Here is a 22,914-nt window from a genome sequence, read left to right on the forward strand (position 1 = left end):
AAAAAATAAGAAGTTAAATAGACAGATCTAAGGCCTCCCCCGAAAGAATTCAAACTTCAGATTATTGGTTTTTCTTCCTCTTACTGTACTTATATTTATTATTTATAGTTATTTTATTGCTGTATTTTTTCATTTCTTGTTTTTCTGTTGTTGGTGGGAGAGTTCCCAGAAAAAAACAATTAACAAAACTGAACATGAAGCTTATTATGGGTCCCATGACTGAATCACAACATCCGGAGTGTTGAGAAATTGACGTACCCTGTTCAAGCTGGATAGAGCTTCAGAGTATTGGGTGTTTTTAACATTATGTTTATATAGGAAAGTACTGAGTATACAGTGCTAACACACATCGGTGTATGGGTAAAACACAAAATTAATATTCTTTATCCCCGATGCAAATTTAACATCTCTTATATCGTTGCGGTACCCGCTGCCAGAACATAGGATTTGAACTGCCTCTAGCTACCGGGCAACCTCCGTAGTCTAGTTGGTAAGACACTGCTCTAGAATTGCAAGGGTCGTGGGTTCGAATCCCACCCGAGTAAATTAATGCCTGTGATATTTTTTCACAGGACTCGGGAAAGTACTGAGTATACAGTGCTAACACACATCGGTGTATGGGTAAAAAACAAAAATAATATGTTTATATAGTTATTTTATTGTTACATGTTTTCATTTCTTGTATTTGTTTGTCTGTTGTGGGTGAGAGACATTCCCAGAAAAACATTTAACAAAACGAAACTCAAAAGCTAATTCTAGCTACTAGGAAGAGTTCCTAGTAGACACTGGGTCCCATGTCAGAATATTAACGTCCGGAGTGTTGATAAATTTACTTACCCTGTTCAAGCTGGATAGAGCTTCTGTTGTTGCATTTCTCAAGTCTCTTGGCGATTTTCTTGGCCTTCCTCTTGTCTTGCTTCCGGCTAATGTTTCGATAGATCTTTGGATTCAACCTAAACCGACAGGAAATCGACAAAAAAGAAAACATCTTCTGTTCAATAACAACACGTTGAGCTGAACGGTTATTAATGTAGTACCTTGGGATAAAATAGGGAGACTGCCAACAAAGGGCTACATTAGCTCAGTTTATTTATTTTACTTATTTTAAATTTTCGGACAACATTTTTTGTTTGCAGGGGCCGTTCAGGGTAAGGCAAAAGTTAAACAAACTGGCATCAAAGCGATGTGCCCTCCCAGACCCCTCCAACAAAAAACATACATGTTTATAAAAATACAGAAAATAAAAGCATGAATTTAAAAAATATAGACAATAACATTGAGTTAATAGAGTTTCAGCAAGTTAATCCAGAGGCTGTTGGTTCAAATCTTGATCTAGTAAACTTGTCCATGTTCAACTTGTGGTTACAACTTGATATTAAAATGCTAGCGTTCATATTTTCAATGCCACTATCTGAGAGCTAGTTCAAGCACATGTTTGTTTTCAGTGTGTCCTCACTGTCTTTATTTTGTTCTTTGTCACTATGTGTTTTTCTTCAATTGCACCCCCCCCCCTTCCCCCACTGACAAACCCCTACCCTTCAATTCAAAGAAACCCAAACCCATCGACTTAAAGGTCAATTAGTAAGATCCCCATGTGGTATGGTAAAATCAGTATCTATTAATGCTTTTGTAGGAAAGAAGCTTGACAAAAATGGGTAAAAGTGTATTGCTTCTCCATCCGCCTAACCCATGTTGTGTTCATTAGTCAGAAGCTCAAGGATTATTTTGCTTCATCTGCTATTGTCGATTGAACGCAGTTGACGCATTATTTTTTGTTGCCACTTTGTCCCACTTCATCCAGTCATCAACCAAATTCTACACACATTGAATCTGATTCAAAGAGTACAAACGAATTCTTTATAAAGCAAATAACCATGTGAAATAGATATGGTTGAGCTGAATGCATGGAGAGAAAAACGCAAGAGGTTGAACTCTTCTGACTTGCCCTCATTAACAGCACAAAAGGATCGATTTCACAACTTGATATTGCCTCACACAACCATTGACATATCTTTACTTTTATAAGGTTTTGCTCAAACTATTCTGATAAACAATTCTAGTTTTAAAAACTACATAGAATCTCATAGCCACTAAACCCACAAGTCGTTTTTTTAATTTTGCCAAATAAGAAATGCATCAACACACTGTAATAAACAAAACCATAGAGATATCCACGCGTCTATATTTTGGTCTATAAGAAACGGCGGCCATCCAATTCTTTTGATCATAACACCCTCTTCCCCCCCCCCCACAAGACCCTCTTCCCCCCACAAGATGCAAAATGTCAAAATACAACAACAACTATTATGTGGGAATGAGAGGGGGTGGATCTCAGTAAGTGCCTTCCAGCAACCGAAGTAAATCTGTCTGAGATGATGTGGCTTTCTGACAGTGGGTCTTCCTGCAACAAACACCGTCCATTGAGAATACCAAGCACGGCGGGGGGGATCCTATTTTCAACCCCTGCCCTCTCGAGACAAGCCTGCGTCCTCGTAAACACATAGTTTCCAATCTTTTCTACTGGATAAAAATGTTTGCCGTTCTCAACACTTGGCTAGTTCCTGATACCCTTTTATAAATGTCAGACTAGGTCTAACACATTTTGTTGTTTTGCGGGGATCTCTCCTGTCGGACTAGTTAGAGCTTTTTTTTTACTCTTGAGAAAACTGTCTGGATTTGAGGCATGCTTGAATCAGCAATTTGATTAATTTTCAGGATACATCTACACATTTTTGTAGGCAGAGAATGTTACAATTATCCACGAGAAGAATTCACTTCTTGAACTACTCAATTTCAGTTTTCTTATTGTATTTTCCTCATATTTTGATGATAACGGCTGAAGTTACCAAGTATCACTAAGATCATTTAGCACCCCTTTATATTCCTATTTTAGAAATTATAAGAATCATAGGGGTATAAAAAGCATTTTCCAAAGCCTACTTGCCTTTACTGAAGACCAGTTGTAATTATCACATGTATTGATATTTTGCTATTGTAACTTTCAAAGGATTTTCTTATCATCAACACAAAACATGGTAAATGCTTTACGATTTTTGTTTCTTACTGAAAGATTTCACTATTTTGTTTTACTTACCACATTAGGAAGATATAACCAGCATACATTGACAACATCAGTAAAGCTTCATACCTGCATCAAGAAGAGATAATAATAATACAAATAATGAAAACTTATAAAGCGCACAAATCCATAAAAGTGTTCATGGCGCTAAAATACAAACAATGACATTAAAATAATGTACAATAACAAAAATTAAACCGTAAGCCTAAGTTGAGAGAAATCTAGAACATGTGGTATAGAAATACAATACAAATTCAATATTTAAGAAAACATCAAAGAGACCATACAAAACTATTTTGAAACTTTCCATGGTGGGAGAATACAATCAGGAGAAGGTTTTTTTTGTTTTTTTTTGCGGTAGCATCGTATGTAAATTAGTTTTGAGCAGAGGTGGTTCTGAAAAAAAACCGTGGCTGAGAACTCATTGCTTCGATCAATACACTCGTTGAGTCGCCTACTACTGATTTTTCTCAGACCCACTGCTACTCACAGCTAGTTTAGTTTTACAACCACAACTAGTTTCTGAATTGGCAAGAAACTGGATGATTCATCCCACATCACCGCACACAAATTGTTGTGAATAAAAAAAAATCAAAATTTTTCTCTCACAATTTCTACAAACACTGTTAGAGAATTATTATATCTCATATCATAGATTGGAAACAAGTGGACAACATACACGCATCATTTTCCGAAATAAATTAGCGTTTTACATGTTTAAGGTTTTAATATAAAGAGGTGCTCACTCACATTGCATGTAATTGCACCGCCAGATCTTTGTTTTAACTTAACATTGGAAATTTGATGGAGGTCAACAAGCATTTCTTCACCAATCAACCAACATGTACCCCAAACTTCAGGGCCCATATGTCATCCAGAGTACCTCCAGTTGGAAGCAATAACACCCAAGTTCACAATTGGGCAATATTTTAAAACTGTATCCCTTTTCTTTGGCTCTTAAATCTGTCTAGAATAGAATATTTTGAGAAGGTAATACAAAAAATTAATGAGGTCGACGATCTGTTTTCTGTGGGGTGCTCCCATAGGGTATACAGACCGTATTATTATTATTATGTATTGAATATGATGTCATCGTTCAAATATCTGCCCTACAACATGGCGTCTGTGCGCGTGTGCGTGCGTGTGTGCGCGTGCACGTGCCTGAGAAATCAAACCGGGAATGCTGCGTGCTGCGTGTTTCATTGATGTACGCGTTTGGACGCGCATACGGTTTGCCCTACAAGATGGCGACTTTCATAGCAAAAAAAGGGGTTATTCAAAAAGGGATTATTGGAGTAGTTCAAATACTAACCATGTGACTTTTCCGTCATAGATTACACACATCAGTGTTAGTACTGAAATAGAATAGACCACAGTGTCTCTTGCCATCGGCCACCATGTTAGCGGTACAACCTGAAAAGAAAAAAAAGTGTAATCAAGAAAGCTCAATAAAGTAGTAGGTGAAGAAGGTGAAAACATCAATGAAAATGTAATTGGCTGAAGTGAATGAGCAAAGCTCTGCTGTAAACAATCTTATAACACTCATTAAGGACAAGGCATTGTGCAAGGTGATTCTGTTCTTGTACTCTTATTGAGCCATACACATAAGCGTCACAAAATGACATTTAGAAACTTCAATCTCTACCTTTCATTAACATAATTTTTATTCTCGAATAATATTAGCGAATGTCTGAGAAGACACATTTACAAAAAGGATACACTTTAATGTTGCTAAGTAACAAAAGATTAGCATAAAATGAGGATTAATGTATGTATAGGCACTTAAAAAATGATCCATATGGCTTCCTGTTTTGACTTCAATTATTTGATCGCGTCCTTAATTGGCACTTCAAATTGGTTAATTTTTAAATCGCTTTCATCTACCAATCCTGCCCTGTGAAACATCACCCTACCGTTTACAGAGATAGTCATACCGCTCATAACAGCAGTATTATAGAGATGGAGGTATCAAGTCAGACATTCTCCCTATCTACACCAGTAACAACATTTGGCTTCAGTGGGATTCCTAAGGCCTTTCAATTTGCAGTTGACGAGGAAATTACAGTAATTTTCATTAAAGGGTCTATGTACTTTTTCCTAACAAAAAACACAATGTCCACAGATTTACATTATACTTACACAGTTTGAAGATTATGATAGTAAAGCTTCCCTTGACATTTTACTTACCGAGGTGCTGTAGTTTTTGAGAAATGAGTAAAAGTAATCATTTTCGTCTCAGTTTTAGCATGTAAATACGTATTAACCAGTTATGCTATGGTTTTGGTATAATATCATAACTGGTTAAGGGGATTTTACATGCTAAAATAATTTTGGTCTCATGAGACCAAAATTATTATGTGACTTGTTTTACTCATATCTCAAAAACTACACAACCTTAGTTAGTAATTTTTGAAGGGAAGCTTTCCACTATCATTCTCTTCAAACCCTGTAAGTTTAATGTAAATCTGTGGACATTTTGAAAAAGTACCTGATAAGTGTAAAAACTTCCAACCTCCAAAAATCAACACAAAAATACCCAGCGAACTTTAACAATTAATCCTTCACCAGTCAGAAGTAGTGCTACCTTATTTTATTTGGCTGACTCATTTTATGATTCAACTGAAAAGATTTTGAGTTCTTGGCAGTTTTATTCACGGATAATGAACTCTTGATAAGTCCATTATATGACAATCTCAACTCCCATTTTAAATTATCAGTGGGTGAGGATACTGTAAGTAGAATATCCATCAGAGAAGTGATTTACCTGTCCAGCAAATAAACCGCATAGGCCTATAATGACCAGGATATTGAAGACTGCCGATCCAACTATAGTCCCTACTCCCACGTCTCCCTTGGCAATGAAAACACCTGCAAATACACAATAGAGAAGGAAACCACTCATTACAGTATGCAACCAAATTTGTTACTTTATGTAATCAGCAGTTTATAGCAATATAAGTGTTTTGGGGGGTTTGAAGAGTTGTTTTTTCTCAGGGATTTCTGTTGATTATTGGATGATTTTTAGGTCGTAGTAAAATGGATGGAGGAAAAAGTCAGTGTACCTTTGATTTTGTTGTTTTCATTTCATGTATGATAAGAATAAGTATTGTCATTCATAGTTAAAGCCATTGGACCCTTTCGGCACAGAAAGAAAAAAAAGTTCACAGATTTACAAATAACTTACAGGGTTTACAGAAGGTAGTGGTGAAAGACTTCCCTTGAAATATTATTCCATGAAATGCTTTACTTTTTGAGAAAACAGTAAAACAATATCAATTCTCGTTAGCGAGAATTACGGATTTATTTCAAACACATGTCATGACACGGCGAAACGTGCGGATACACGGGTGGGTTTTCCCGTTATTTTCTCCAGACTCCGATGACCGATTGGGCCTAAATTTTCACAGGTTTGTTATTTGATATAGAAGTTGTGATACACGAAGTGTGGGACTTGGACAATACTGTTTACAGAAAGTGTATAATGGCTTTAATGAAGTAGTTTATTGATTTGTGCAACTTATATCACAGATGTTATACCAAAGCTTGTATGAGAGAAATTGGCTGTTACCAGCTTAGCGCGTATATACCAAGCTTGTTGTCGCTTTGCTCAATTCCCCATCAACTTTACACACAGGCAGACAAATTAACAAATATTTTATAGGGTAGATTCGCATACCATGCATCAATATATGGAGAATTATCTAATTTGATTTTCGAAAAGAAAAGAAAATAATCGAGGACTTACATTTTTATTTGCTTATACAATTTCTGAAGGGAAAACAATTTTAAAAAGAATTTTATTTTAGTGTGTCGATCTTATCTTAATATAGCTTTTTGACAAGAGCTTTATTTTCATAGCCTTACCGATAATGGATGTGAAGAGCTCTGGAGCCGAGCTGCCTGCTGCCATGAATGTGGCTCCCGCAACATCATGGGAGAAACCCAGACGCTGTGTAAAGACAAACAATTAAAAGACAGTTCATGAGAAATGGATGGTAAGGAATACCATAAACAAAGCGTCAGTTTGGGATGATGCTTGGCTCCAATGAGGATTGCTAAAAGTCTGTCTTGAAGGTTATAAAGTTAAGAAGTGAAAAGAAACTGACTCTTTAGGTTTAAACCTTTGAACTGGACACCTTTGGTAATTGTCAAAGGCTATGATTCTCACTTGGTGTATCCCAGCATATGCATAAAATAACAAATCTGTGAAAATTTTTACTCAGTTGGCCATGCAAGTTGCAAGAGAATGATAAATAAAAAACATTTGTTGCACAAATTTGTGTGCCTCCAGTTGCTTAAAAAGGGCTTTAAGGCCAGAAGTATTTTAATATTTGAGTGAGAAATAAACCTCTTTCTCAAAAACTTATGTTACTTCAGAGGGAGCCGTTTCTTACAAGGTTTTGTACTGTCAACAACTCTCCATTGCTTGTTACCAAGTCATTTTTTTTTTTTTTAGTATTTACCAAAAGTTTTCAGTGCCTTTAATGCAAGTATCAAACTGCCAGCACCAAGTTATAATATCGTATTGCACAAAAACAACACATTGATTGAAATGGTGCCATTTTGTGAAACATGAAAAAGGCAAGGCTACTCTTATCATGCTCTTATATAGTTTTTCTGAAAAATGTAAGGTCCGTGATTCAATAAATACAATGCGATACAATCACTTTAGAAACACGGGTTTGGAGGGACTCAGCATATTGTATTTGTATATAGATTAGAATAGAATAGAATACACATTAATGGAAACATTTCATGGAATGTGTGTCAACAACTTTCAAAACATCCTGCCTAGAAATGTTGTGTTGATATTTTTTCCCCTGTTGCTGTCGGAGTGTTTGTCCCCTTTCCGGAGGGTGGGATTATATTTTTTCATCATTTTGTCATTCGTATTTTCCCCTTTTTTTTGCGAAACATGTGGGAAAAAATTGAGCATTTCCATACAAATGAAAAATCTCGCTTGATCTGAGTTTCAAAAAGAAAACGTTATGGTATGCCTACAAAAAGACGAAAAATAAAGAATGAAATGAATATTTGCAAACGAAAAAAAACCCACTTAAAATCAATTCTGTGATTTGCAGCTTTAGCCATAGGAAGAAGGATGCTGTGTTAGAGCAGGTGTTTTGTTGCTAATGTTGCTATGGTAACACCATATAAGATATCACCCATTGATCCTGCTCATTTCCTCTTTTGCTCTTCTTTGGTTGGAGTGGGTGGTTGGGGGGGGGGGGGGGAGTATGAAGGGTCACATTAGAGACACAATAGATCAATATCGATGTTCATTTCCAGAGATCGTCAGACTGATGATAGAAATGAGACGTCTTCCTGAGTTGGAAGGAACACAATGTACTCATGAATTTGCGACGGCTTTCCTGTTCATTTTGTCCAAGCATTCAAGAAATTGCAAGAACCAATGGTTTGTACAAAAGTAACTGTAGCCATTTGGTTTTGTGAAAAATCTGCGTCCAGCCTATTTTTTTGCTGTGTGTTTTGATCATCAAAGGTAAAGTTCAATTTTGCAAGAGAGGGGGTCCTCATGAAAGCGGGCGAAAAAATTACAAGTCTCCTATGGTTGCTTCGCCTCATAAAACCTGTATTTATAAGCTGCACCGAATTTGATATTCAGACACGGTGCATTATAAATCTTAAGATTCAGATACAAAAATGTATTTTTTTCTGATCTACATAGGTCCCTAAATTATAAATCGCAAAATATAACACGACCCTCTGGGTCGATCGATTGACTATTTTTTGGTCACACTATGAAGGTTAGCTTGACGTGCCTGCGACATTGAAAATTCAATTTTCAAATTTCTTATCCGAAATGTCATCATGTGGATCGGGTAGGCAGCACCTGCCAGCTTCTATCAATTGTTGGGCAAAGCTTGTCTCTCCAAGACATAGGAGGTAGCTTCAGAAAAGATTCAGCATTTTTGTATTTCCATAAAAAAAAACTTGAATGCCTCAACACTGAGAAAAAAGAATTAGCTGTTGCAAACAACTTACCAACCAAAAGGAACTTTGCCTTGGGACACGTTGTCTTGGATTGGTCGAGTTGGTCAATGAAGTAGAATATAACCATCAACACAAACATGCCTCGAAAATGCATGGTTTTCCATTGCGAACTAACACGGTCGGCCATTTTATGGAGTCAAAAACTTGACTCCACAAAATGGTGCGTGTTAGATAACGACGTCCAAGGAAAATCATGCAATTTCGAGGCATATTTGTGTGGATCATAATATTCTTATGTTGAAACATCTTTAGTATCCATTTTAAAATAATATGTTTCAAACGCTTTTCATAGACCATTTGGCGCGATCCAAGGCAACGTAACTTATTAATACAGCATTTGTAAGGCACACTTTCCTGTTTACCATTCAAAGGCCCGGTGTAGTAGAAGTTAAATTTAGGTATTGTCAGATTGTTGGAAAAACAAACATAAAAAGTGTGTTTTAAGTTTCTGCTTGGAAAGAGTTATGTTGTGAAAGGGAAAACAAAATTATGTAAGCAGACGTCAATACTTCATTGCATCATAAAGCCCCCCTTTACGAGATGTTTATTGCCTTCGCATAATTTCTCAGAGCAGGTAAATTCCTTCTTTTTCTAAATTTCAAATACTAAAAACTCTCGTCCTATCCCAAAACTTAACTGTTCAAGATTTTTGGGGATGTAATCTTCTCTTTTTGTGGGAAATACATAAACCCTTACCTCACAGATCTTTTCGAGTGAAGAAACAAAAAAGTCATCACAAACTATAGCCAGAGCAACGAACATGTAGATCACCTGAACATGGATGTTAACAGAGACACATCAGTTAAACACACTTCAAAGTTTAAAATAACACACATTTCAATTAAATTATTTCATGTATTGGCCAAAAATTTTACTGTGGACTCACATGGTTATGCTTAAGAAATCCTGCATTCTGATACTAAAGGAAATTATTTGGTCAATAATCTTTTGAATTGTTGCTATCTTCATAAGATAGCATGTGATATCCACATCCAGGTCTTGAAGCAAGACAACTTTTGTGGGATGCTGCAGTGTAACTATTATAGCAAATTTGACACAACAACAATGCTCACTGCTCAGTAAATATTTTACAATTCTAGGCTGAACTTAACGTGGTTTCAAAAATGACCAATAGTAACACTTTACACAATCGTTTCAACAGATTTTCATTGTTGAAGCTTTTGTTCATCAACAACCAAGAAGGCGGTTACGTATTTCAACTGGCTTTTGAATACTCACACACAAAAAGTGAAGAACCACAGCACCCTTTGCGCGTTGCTCATTTGAGAAGATGTCACCCGGAAACTCATGAATAGCTGTAAAGAGAAGTGAATCATGGTAAACTCACGGCACATTAAAATAATGACTATTTGACAAAGGGCAATTATCTCCTTTATGAAGCCCTATTTTGTTTTTTGGTTAACACGATTCCTGTTTTGTGTTGTATTTTTTTCTTGTGCTTCGATAATCTTATATCTCCGATTACAAAATCAAAATGTCTCTAAAGTAAAAACACTTTAATTTGAGAAAATATTGGTTAGAAAATTAACTGTGTGCAATCAGAATCTGTTGTATTGACTTAGTTCATTATTACGTGTACGTGAGTGTTTACTGTTGTTTTCCTTTCGCAGTACTTTCATTACATTTCATTCATTTCATTTATTAATTTCACAGGCAAAAATTCAAGCACAGACAATAAGAACAGTAAGAAAACAAAAACAAGAACATACAATACAATAACAAAAAAAGCAGCACCCCTGAAGGATTTTAAAAAAGTAAACTAAATTACTATCGAGTTAATCTCCTGTTGCCACAATTTACGAAGAGACAAAAAGGGACATTACAGATGGACATTATTAAAACATGGCATACAGTATAAAAATATAGAACTATACAAGCAGTTAAAACTATAAAAGCACTAATGGCATTAAAAATACAAAATCGTTAAAAGATAGATTTTTGTAGGTCGTCTGTCGTTTACTAATTAATTTATTTCTTTTTCTCCCTCTTTCCACCTTTGATTTCTTCTGTGTTTTCAACCTCTTGTTGTTAAACTAGCCCTTCCCCATTTGTCTCCTTCTTTATTGTTCATCCCTTTGTGCATCGGCCTCGCTCTATCTTAGTTGTCTTTCCATGAGACTGATTCTGTTTTATAACACCCCTTACAAATATTCTGCCTTTTTATTGGTTTAGAGCGCGTCAGGTGATAATTTCTTAGCTTTACTAGAAACGGCGGCCGTGTGATAGTGCATCGTTTACAGTACGATAGTGCATCGTTTGCCTTGTGATAGTTAGTCCGACGACTATCACACGGCGTGCAGTACCCAGACGTCTTTTTACCCACTTCGAACCCAATCAGTTGTGCATCTGTTTATCTGAAACGCGCGTACGAACGTTACGTATGCTAAGATGATAAATAGTCTGTTGGGGTGTTATAAAACAAATATTGACTGCTTTTACTCGTGCTATGGTTAAAACTCATACTCTCTCGGTGATCCCCAGACTGTTCCATTTTCCATCGACTTCGCCTCGGGAAAGTAGAACGTTCCGGCATGTTCCGGGGATCACCTCGGGGTCGTAGTTTTAACCATAGCACGCGAAGCAGTCAAAATAGACTACATGTATACAGTTATGTTGTTACCCATCTTTCAAAAGTTACTCTGCTAGACGTCAGGCCATTACTATTTTTAACAATCTAGTTTTAAACATACTATCTTCACAATGCAATTTGAAGAAAACAAGCAAGAACCACGTATCACTTTTAATTGAATGCATAATTACAAATTCAAAACACACGCACAAAACGCACTGAGGATACAAAAGCAACGACAGACAGCACCCTTCTATTGTTACAAAACCTGTCCAGTTGATAACATGGAGGAATACCTCCATGATTTTGCTTAAGCTATCTAAACTACCAAGCGAGCTGACAATGTAGAGTGGCCTGGTGTGATCATGTGTGATGAAATGAAGGGGAGAAACAAACAGTAAACTGTATAATCGTCAAGTGGGGAAAACGTTAATTCAATCGTAGTCAAGTGAGCGCACGGCTGGCCGTTGAATTGCCAGTAAAACGTTTTATAATGCTGCTGCTAATCAAATCACATCGTGGTTATCACTGTCTTTAACATCGACATACCCGGTGCATTCAGAGTTTGGCCTTCGGTGAAGCGAATTACAGGCACCCTCGGTGAGATGTTTTTCTTATGTTTGCTTACAATTTAAAACACACTGTGTGGCGATATTAGTTTTTAGTATCATTGAAACCACCAATACATATGTCTCTTTTGAAGGTTTGAATGAAATCTTTCTATTCCTATTTTAAGTCAATATTTCCGAACAATTGATACTGACATGTCTTGTTCTCGAAATTGGAAATTATTTCTTCGCACATTGCCCTCGTCCATAATTGACGAGCTATGAAAACAGTAAAAAGGACCCGTGGTTGCGTGCAGCCATGGTGCAGCCCACTCATTTTTACAGCAAGTATTCAAAATATTTGAAATGCATAAACATTTCTGGTCAGATAAAAATGTCATCACACAGCACGACTGTCACGTTATTTAGAATTCATATCATACATATAAGCTAGATATGTTCTCGTCTTCATTGCAATGTGAGATACCAATGTGTGAAATGTTAAATAAAGGTATAAACCTGCAGGGTATGCCATGCCATTTCAATATTTGACCAAATTTTTAGGTTGGTTCACACTTGTACATGTATTGCTACATCTAGTTTCTCAAAAAAGAAAGAGCTAGGCCCTACAAACAGCTTGCATCATTCTTAAGCTCCATGTTGTATAACAGAAGCCCATAATTTGAATTATTGATATTTAAAAATAATAATGAGGGTATTTAAAGGTAATAAGTGTTCCTATGTTTTGTTGGAACCATGCTATCATCTCAATCCTATTAAATGTAAATACAATAATATAGATGGCAATTTCATTTCAAAAGGTGGTAACGTTTTTGTGTATCGCCGACAATCTTGAGCAGTTAGTCCACGCTGTAGAATGTTACCGTATACACGATCGGGGTTCATAGTAAAATAGAAAGGGGAAGTCACACCAAAACAAACCGTTATTTTTGCAGGGATTTACTCAGCTTCGCTTCGGCTGCCTCAACGGTGTTGACTTAACGGTCCCCACTTAAAAACCTATCGGCACAACCACGGAGATGTTCGCGGTCAAAGCTTGCAACTGCCGGCAAAAACGGATAACTTAAAAAATTTCCTGAGTGTCAGCGCCATGACCAAGGATGCAAACAGATCCACTGAAGCCGCGGATATTTAAAACCGTGTTGAGTTTTGCTTCGGTGGCTATATCCGCTCTTTCAGCGTCAATTAGACGGAAGAGGTTGAGCTTTTGTTTCATTTTCTTTGCCCAAGACGCCACGCAGAATATTTAAGACGTATACGTCTTGACAGATTGGGATATACTCTCTTTACAGTTGAAGGTCTATTGATGTATACGTTGTGGTTATTATGGGGTTCTATTTATATACTCTCGCATACCCGCAATTAATATTTTAGCCTATAATTACGCACCAAAGACTGGCAAGCGCTGCAAAATCCGCTTATTCATACTCAGCTTTAGTTTCATACTGGGATAAAAATACATTGCTGGTGTCAAAATCAGTGCATCTGAGAGGTTGATCCATGATGCAACCAAAGCAATGCCGGGAGGCTGAATGGTCCATAGGATGAACATCGTCATTTATAGTTTATTGTGATGTGACAGGAAACAATCCAAAGACAGTGGTGACAGTAGAAACCATATAATAAAGAATTGACGTCAATGGATACGGGCAGTTCAACAATTATCCATGTTAAAAACTGACCGAAGCATTTTGTGGCTGATCGTTGTGACATGATACGTCAGCTATAAATAGAAATCCTATCTTTATGAATGGACGCTGTATAGGCCTATATCTAAAAATGAAAGTGGCAGAAGTTGACATTAAAATTTTTTTTACCGCATCAATCGGGCTTTATCTTTGTATACATACTGCTAGATTGCGTGCAGGATATCATGACGTCAAACCGGGAATTGTTTTTAAATGAAGGTCTTCCGTCAGTCAGATAAAGTAGAAAGATCATCATGATAACTCTGCCCAGTGCCTTATTCTAAGCTCTGACCCCCCTTGTCTTGTGTAACGCACGTAAAAGAACCCACTGTATACTTAGCGAATAGAGATCGGGTTCGCCCCTGCCGGTGTTCCTGGTTTGATTGGCTGCATATTGCGACATAGCGACTTGTAAAACATTTTTATTAATGGTGCTTATGTTAAAGGAGTAGGTATCATACTTAACTGTATAAGAAACCACTATACATGTTTTTATGTTATTAATAGTTCCCCAAATACGTCAACTTTACGGCCAACTTGGGAATGAGCTTTAAGCTGGGTCAAGCTTTATAATTTGTCTACGAATCAAAGTGGTTTAACTCAGTCTAGTTTTCGTTTTTGTAAAGGAGACTGTATGAAGACTCATGGTTTTTAAACAAAACGATAACAACAATTACAACATGATCAAAAATATGTTAAATTGAATTATGCAATGAATGTACCTCGACAAAAATTATGGTTTTATCTTAGTTTTTACCTCTACGACTATTACAAACAACAAATCTGCGCCATTTTTTAGTAGGATTTCCCATGTGTGACGTGAACCAGAATATCTTGACATGAAGTTTAAAGTCACAGTCAAGTTAGAAATAAATGCCATCAAAATGGGGCCACAAACTGATCAAGACCTCCTGGATAATTAGCTACCGTACGTTTGAGACGTTTTTAGAAATGGTGGCCAAAGTCCGTCGACCAAAGTCCGTCGACCATATACAGCAGGGACCAGGTTTCGCATTGGGTCTCATTTTGGTAATAAACTTCTCGGAAAGCCTCGTGTGACTCAACTAAACATTTCAAAATGCACAGTTACTTTTCATCCATTTTCATAAGCGGTGAAAATGCAGTATTTTGTAAAACAGAGAAGTGAAGGGTTGAGCAGCCAACTTCCTAGTTAGGCTCACTAAAAGGAAGATTTCTGCTCCATGCTGCGGTTTAGAAAGGATACCGACCGTACACCATTATACATGGGTTTTAGCCATGGGTTTTGCCGCATACGTGTAATACTGGTTGGACCATGGAGTGTTCCACAGTAGAGTCTGTTCCGTGCTCTATGGTTGCACAAGCCCTTGTACGTGTACATGTACATTGTAGCCAACGGTGACTTGTCCATCATGCAATGCGGACCGCTGCTCTTGATTGTAAGGGGTGCCTTCTTGTTGTAACCATTCCGTCTACATTCCTTGAATACACTTGCATTACTTCGGTGTTTTTTTTGTAGAATGGGTGTATATAGGAACATGACCGTCTCCACCTCCAAGGTACCAAGCGGTCAAATGTATCAAGCGCTACTCGTGGCGCGTTTAGGCGGGACCGACCCTGACCTATAGATATAGAATTACATTAGAAGACAATTATATTCCATATCTATGCCCTGCGTACGCTTCTCTTCTGACGTAACTGAATGTATATTATGACATAGTTAAAAAAACGGCGCGAAAACGTGTCCCTAGCCTTCACTTATTTTTTTTATGATTTTGCACTTACTGTTTAAAAATTTCATTTCAAATAATAAGCCACAAAAGGGGAATTGTTATTTTTTTAAATTAATTCCATTTAATTTCCTCTACTTTGACAATTCGCAATGTTAGAAGCAAACTCCACCCTTGATAATTTTCGACTAAAGGTGTAGTGCTTCTCAAGACGGTATGGAACTTGTAGGTCTTAATTAACGATGGGTTCGAGTCCCGCTGCAGTCAATTTTGTTTTAGTTCAAACCCAACACTATTTATAAACTTACTCAGTCAGTTTCCCTTGTGGTTTATTAATTGACTCTTCATTGATGTGTTAGAAAATACGGTTTGAACACGATTGGTGAACATCTACGTTTCAGTTCGTCAATGATCACATCGTGGTCAAGCTCGACCAACGTGTGCCAATATTAAGCCAAAGATACCTAAGAAATTCACATTTCTCCGGGCTAGATTGAGAAGTACGTCAGCTTTACAGAGGGGGGCTTTTAATGCAAAAACAAGGAAGGGGCGGCCAGGCAGAACACCGCCAACACAAATTAAATCTGGTGAGAAATGTAGCGCGAGCATTTCGGACACGCGCCGACACGGTTTCACTTGGTACAGGTTTTGGTGAGATGTAATCGGGCGTTCTTTTCTCTGTAGCACCACTGCGTGGATAAGAACCCAACTGCAGGGGGAGTGGACTGGCACGAGCGAAGCAGCGAAGCATAAACAAGAGCTCAAACGAAAATTGATTACGCCTCACTGAACACAAGACTCTGAAATTCCTTCTGATACTGGTATAATTTTAGCTGACCTCGCAAATAGCGATTGTTATTAAAGGCCTGAAGCTCCGGCCAGAATTTGTTTTTCTTGTGCGCGAGAAGGTCAAATTAGTGGTCATTTCTCTTTGAGGAATCGACCATCCATTATTAAAGCGTTTCGTTCTTTCCTTGAATGTGAAATATAAATGGAATTGATTTGCCCTCCTCAGTTGTTCAATGATGCAATAATATAACATCCGATGCAGGAAAAAATAAACGCTGCACCGATTCTAAGAAATTATTTCATTTAGTCCTGAACGTGCCACGTTAACCCTCAGGCCTTCAACCAACCCGTACATAAAAATCAGCGCTGATTAAAAAAGGAGCAAATAGCCTACACGCAAACGTTTTTACCTACTCTCGATAGAGACGTCTCGATAGAGACGTTAGGGCCACGTAAGTGTACAACACCGTCCCCACACCACTCTGCGTGTGATGATTGAATTTTAATTGGAAGGTTATTCGACAAAAGCAGGTCGTGTTTATTGCAGTGAAATTGCTTTCTACGAGTACACAAAAATTGAGCGTCCATGGCTCAACCTTGTTTATCGTCTGGGTGACCTTCAGTATTCTCGATCCCTCAGGAGGAAACAGTATTTCATTTTATCTTTGCCAGCATCGAGGAAATGAAGGTTCTGCGTGGCCTGCTGCATTCCTTTTTGTTATACTGATGTACAAAAACAAAGGCCGAATTATTGACGTGACACAGTGAGCTGTTTTGTTTACGGTATCTTGACGTGGTTTTTCTTTATGCTTGTCTCCAAGCAACGAACAAAAAACGTAAAACTTCCGTCTGATATAAGATCAAAATGAAATTAAATGTAAGAAGATAGAAGAAAAGAGAAAGGAAGAAAAATCGAACCGTCTATGCAATTCATGTCGATGAAAAGAAGGAAAGAAAAAATTTAATCAAAACCACATAAAAGATTTAACTAGCTACCGATTATAAACAACAGACTTGATAGAAACCACAGGGAAATACCGCATGTCACAAACCTTTCTTGATATTTGAACGACATTAAAATGCATTTCCATCTACTTGTCAACTCGCCATTTTTATGTTTGCCGACAACATTTCGCCCATAAACCTTTTTAATGTGGGTGGATTTAACAAAGAGTTAAGACTACTAGTCTTATCTCGAGTCAGGACGAGTTACTCGTCCTAACTATACAACTAGCCATACGTTTTTTTTTATCTCCTGGCTAGTTCTAACTCTTTGTAAAATCGGCCCCAGGTTTAAAACGATAGTGCTTATCGTTGGCTGACTAGATGGAGCGAGCATACACACGTCCTGGGTTCAAATGCTGACACCACCGGGTGGGGGGATTCTGTCCCTCTCCAGCCCCCTGCCATTCTACGAATTGTGTATGAAATTGTTCCGATGGCGCCCTCTTTTGAATCATCTTGATTTCAGTCGTTGTTATTGTTGTTTTACTGTAAACGGGGGGGGGCAAACCGGGGGGGGGGGTGACAAAAGCTGCACGCCATTGGCGAGTAGGCCTACACCTTATACACAAATGCCTATCAATGGAAAACTTGGGTTTTCAGATAGTACCTTCACTGGCTGGACAAAGTTAACATTGCAAGTGGCATTCCCGATACAGTAAAATAAAAGCCTAGATAATTCAAACAAAGACGGGGAATTCCCGTCGATGGTCGTTAAACACTTTGTGGCATTATTTCGCTTTGAATAGGAACTGTACACGTGAACTACAGAAGCAGTCCAACGCGCATCCGTGAATACGGGTTCACGATGTCACGACGGAGCACAACTCATTGGGACGTCCATTCACTTACGCCCAAATAATACAAAAATTGTCCAAAACCTTAAAGGGACACGTTGACTTCGGATTGAGATTTAAAAGGCGCATGTTTTGAAATAAATATGATTGGAAAGATATTTTCAATGTAGACAAAGTGATTCACAAAATCTCCATTGAAATTTAGATGTTTTTGTTTGTACTAAATTTCATGGCAGAACACAGTCCGCTTGTTGAACCTAAATAGTGACTCAACAAAATGGCAGACCATGTTCCACTGGTTGTATTTCAAGAGGCAAATTAGTGGTTTTTAAATCACTACTTGTGCATAACCGGCTCTTTTAAAGAGGATAAGGAGCAATCCAAACAGCAACATTTTGTGCCTTTGAGCAAAGTGCCTCTCAAACGGGACCGTGTTCACTTTAAGCTGTCATTTGGTCTGATATGTAATGATTACCGAAACATCAACTGCCTCTTTAAACTGAAAGAGTGCAGAGTCTCGCATCGTGTGTTTACAATGTGGGTACGATATTGAGTAGGTATACGCGTCGATCCAAATGAGGGGTCGAGGTATCTTCAAATTGTTACACCCGAGGAGACATATAGATGTAATAGAAGATAATTTTTGACCCTATGTCGTGAAAAGGTACCCGCTGTTATAGGGCACCATGATATATACGTACTCGGAGCTGTGCAATTCTCTTTCTCGGTGTTGTTCGAGGTGATGTTAGCACCGTCTATCGTCTCGTCTTCACCCACTAAGCTGTACGTCGACGCTAACCGACGCAGGATCACTCCGCTGTCATGGACGGGACTATTTACCTCTCCTATGTCAAGGTTTTGCTCGGCTTCACCTGTGAGGAATCGATAAAATGATCTGGAGTTAGTGGAAATGCCTGATCCATGTTGACATGACAACATGATAAAATCCCTGTAGAAGTAAAAAGGGATAAGTGAATGTGAGCTGGCGTGGCTATAGTTTGTTCAGCACCCCTCAATATGAATGGTTGGACTATTATATAAACAACCGTCAAAAATTGTGGTATCCAACCAAATCAACTTGTGGTATCTCCAAACCTTAACAGGGATGGAATTGAGCAAATGTGAACAACATTCCCCGGGAAATGTCTGCTGGGTATTGGTCCCCCTTGATTAAGGAACAGAAATACAAAACGAGATGGACACAATATGCACTTCTTCCTTATATATGCGGTTGCTTTCTTTCAAAAGGCTCAAGGGGTTTTGGAGAAAATTCTGAAATGAGAGGGAAACTGAGCAACTATACATGCCTGAAAAATAACTCCTTACAATATCTCCACCATTTCAGAAAGTACGGAAATTATGCCGTAAGAAATCATAAATCCCTACATTATGGACAGCGTATAGCAAGTTAGCACCACGCTGCCGTACAACAGAACATTGAGTTCCATAAATCGTCAACACATAGATAGCGTGTTCCCTACGTAATAATCATCAAGATTGTTAATTTTGTTTTTCCGTTTTATATAAGTAACTTATTGTGAAGGCTTATGCTAAAAGGTCACGAGTAAACATTTAGGTACCTGGACTTTAAAAAAGGTGGGGATGACGTCATAAAGTTTGTTCAACGAGTCTCGTGAATATTGCTAACTGAATTATAAAACTCAATCATGCGCATAATGACATTTCATCAATGCCACACGGCACGCCAGATGGAAAACACAAACAAAATGTCACTCACGTCAGACGCATTCATTTGCTCTTAAAAGACAAATGACTACCAGTGTACTACATGGTTTATCATTAGCTGCAACCAACACACACCGGGAGGCCTTTACCGTATCATTACAGTATAATCTGCATTATGAGTGTCCAGTGTGTTTTGTGCATGCGTTGTAATGGTATTGCAACCCAGTAACTTTCAAAATGTCATATGATATTCTGGAACATTTTGACAGCATACCGAAAATAGCTCCATCACCCTGATGACATTTAAGCTCGTTATACACTTCACACACTATGCACTTTCAGTGATACGTTGGCTACTGTACAACCGCGCAAGTCCAAATTTACACAACACAAGATGAAAGTTATTCGTGCGTGTTTTTATATTTTCTATTATACTTTTTACTTAAACAAAATACTACAACTTGCAAGTCACCGATGGCCTAGTTTTGAAAAAGTGATATAAAATATCATTTCAAAAGACATTGTATTATATTAGCCTACGCCCGTTATATTGTATCAGACTGAATGAGTTTCAAGCCTGAACGAAAAAAATAATCGATCATTTATTCATATACTGCTTTTCAAATTAGAGCTAGCCCTACACTGATGACGTCACATTGACGGTACCGCCATTTTGAATGTAACGCACGGTCAACCCGACTCCCAAAAGTCTTTCTTCGAAACCGAAAGTAAATTACGTTTTATATTATTAGTTATAACACCTGAGACCAAAATGAAGGTTCGATGAACAGTTGAACAATAACTTTATAATTCATTAGATGCATCTGAGCAGTAACAGCAAGTTAATATTGGGGTCAATGGATTTCTCTATTGAGCTTAAACGTTTGCTGCAAACAATCGCACAAAAACGTAAAGAAATACAGCAAAAGTAGGCCTACATTTTGCAATTTTTGAATAGAACCTAACATGAATAGTGCGCTTGCCATGGTTACTACTAAAAGTGAGGTCTATCACCTTTCGTGTATTTGACATCACAATATTATTCTGCACAACGACTCCCATCCATACACATGTAATTCATTATAATCGATAAATTCAGTATGGTTTGCCTTTAACCATGACGTGTAGGCTTAAACTCAAGTCGATTTTTCCCCGCCTTCAAATATTTCATCTGAAGCCAATTCAGAAACACGTTGGACACTCCAACTGCTGTCTACTCGAAATTAAATCAAGTCACGACCGACAACAATACTGTATTCACAGTTTGTTGCCAGTGCCTGCTAAGACAGCAAGTTTGGAAACAAATTCTTGATTTGCAGATAATTCCCCCGTTTTGGTAAACAGTTTGGGTTTCGCTATCATCATAGTTGAGGAGTCCGTAACATGCAGAGATTCTATGGTGTAATGCCCATGGATGCGCACTCCAGTGCACTAATTAAAATCCCAACACGATGTCCCCCGTGTGTTCACGGCGATCCACCACGTGCAACGGATTCCATTTCAAAAATGTCGCATACCAACGGCCGGCGGGGCAGCAGCTCTGCATGCCTGGTATCTCGCATGCCTCACCCGTACAAATGGTTGCCAGACGCAACGTACAATCTAATCTCCTAACCGTAACATCCAATTCACCACTAAAAATGTACCAACATCCTTTTAGTCAATATGTGATTTAATTATGTCTCACCGGAGAACATTTTCTTAACCCGTTTAACAAATTGGAGTAACTGCGCAAATAAATTGCATTGATTGCCTACGTCACGGATACCTTTTTCTCGCGTGCTAATTTCCCATTAGAAAAAAATGGTAGCAATGCCCTCCCCACGGTTCTCTCCCCAAGGAGTACGGGAAAGCAAGATATAAAATCGCCTATGCGCGGCTTGGTATGTACAGCAAGCTCCGTGCTGTTGAAAAACCTAAGTATAATTCTGTGAATTTAATTACAAACTGTACATAATATAATTTTCGCCAAACATGTTTTAATGTGCTTTGCCTTTTGAAAGCCTGTGTATTATTATTATTCAACTATATTTGGTACAGTGTTTAGCTTCTGTGCTCATGGGTTTTAATTTTATAGCCAGAAATTAAATTTGACCACAGAGTTAAACCTGAGCTACATGCAACATGGGTTACCAGGGGCCGTCTCTTCAGCTTGTTTTCTTCACTAAATATTTATAACAGGTTCAACTTCCCATTGAAACTTTAGCATTCTTTGTTACTCTTTTGTGGTTATTGGCTGGTATAAATGTATTTATGTATATCTTGTACAATATGCTTTAATGTTTGCCATTTTTCCTCTTTGTGTGTTATAAAAGGTGTGAATCACGATTGAACATATGTTCATGTTCACAGATTTGCCTATATCAACCATAAAGCATGGTCCGGGTGGAAAACATCCCTAATAATTTTTTTGTTTAGAAATGAGTGGAACAATTTGTTAATCTCGTGAGTCCAAAATCCTTAAATTGAAATAAACTTATCGCATGTATAGTTAGGTATCTTGATCAACGGCAAACTATTACCAGGTTTGTGTTATTTCCAATTGGATCACGGAAAGTGCAAAAACTGATCTTCGATAATTGAGATCGGCGCGACGGACCTTTGCTGTCTATGCGGACGATTGATTGATTGATTGAATGATTTCCTCGTGCTTTGATTTATTTTTAAATTGTTAATAGTGTTTGGTATTGTAAGACTTAAGAAACTATATAAAAGGAGATGATGTCAGACATGGGAGACGCTTTCTTAAAATACACCATTGCATCAGTCTCATAACACAATGCGTCACACGCGTGATCGTTCCCAGGGGTGACACTTCCTACTAAAGGTCCACGTGAGGTCCTGCTGGCGAACTATGTTTTGCACCAAATAACATTCTACAAAAACAACAGGATGTGTGTCATGTGTGCACATATACTGAATCTGCACGTGCTTGCATCGATCATCTTCTTTTTTTTTTCCATGCAGCGAATACATGGATCATTGAGTGC

The 22,914-nt window shown here is 37.9% G+C and overlaps 1 protein-coding gene across 1 annotated transcript in view; it reads right to left on the reverse strand.

Annotated features, from left to right (window-relative positions):
* The window catches only part of LOC117300465 (sodium/potassium/calcium exchanger 4-like), a 48,054-nt gene that overhangs the window by 11,966 nt on the left and 13,174 nt on the right, over positions 1 to 22,914 (reverse strand). The window contains exons 2-9 of the mRNA XM_033784217.1: positions 18,940 to 19,110; positions 10,334 to 10,410; positions 9,791 to 9,865; positions 6,944 to 7,028; positions 5,844 to 5,947; positions 4,392 to 4,492; positions 3,095 to 3,148; positions 838 to 953 (exon numbers count right to left, since the gene is read on the reverse strand). Coding sequence (XP_033640108.1) covers positions 838 to 953; positions 3,095 to 3,148; positions 4,392 to 4,492; positions 5,844 to 5,947; positions 6,944 to 7,028; positions 9,791 to 9,865; positions 10,334 to 10,410; positions 18,940 to 19,110 — 783 coding nt within the window. The remainder of the gene's footprint in view (positions 1 to 837; positions 954 to 3,094; positions 3,149 to 4,391; positions 4,493 to 5,843; positions 5,948 to 6,943; positions 7,029 to 9,790; positions 9,866 to 10,333; positions 10,411 to 18,939; positions 19,111 to 22,914) is intronic.

Source organism: Asterias rubens, chromosome 1, assembly GCF_902459465.1.
Source record: "Asterias rubens chromosome 1, eAstRub1.3, whole genome shotgun sequence".
Classification (NCBI taxonomy): Eukaryota; Metazoa; Echinodermata; class Asteroidea; order Forcipulatida; family Asteriidae; genus Asterias; species Asterias rubens.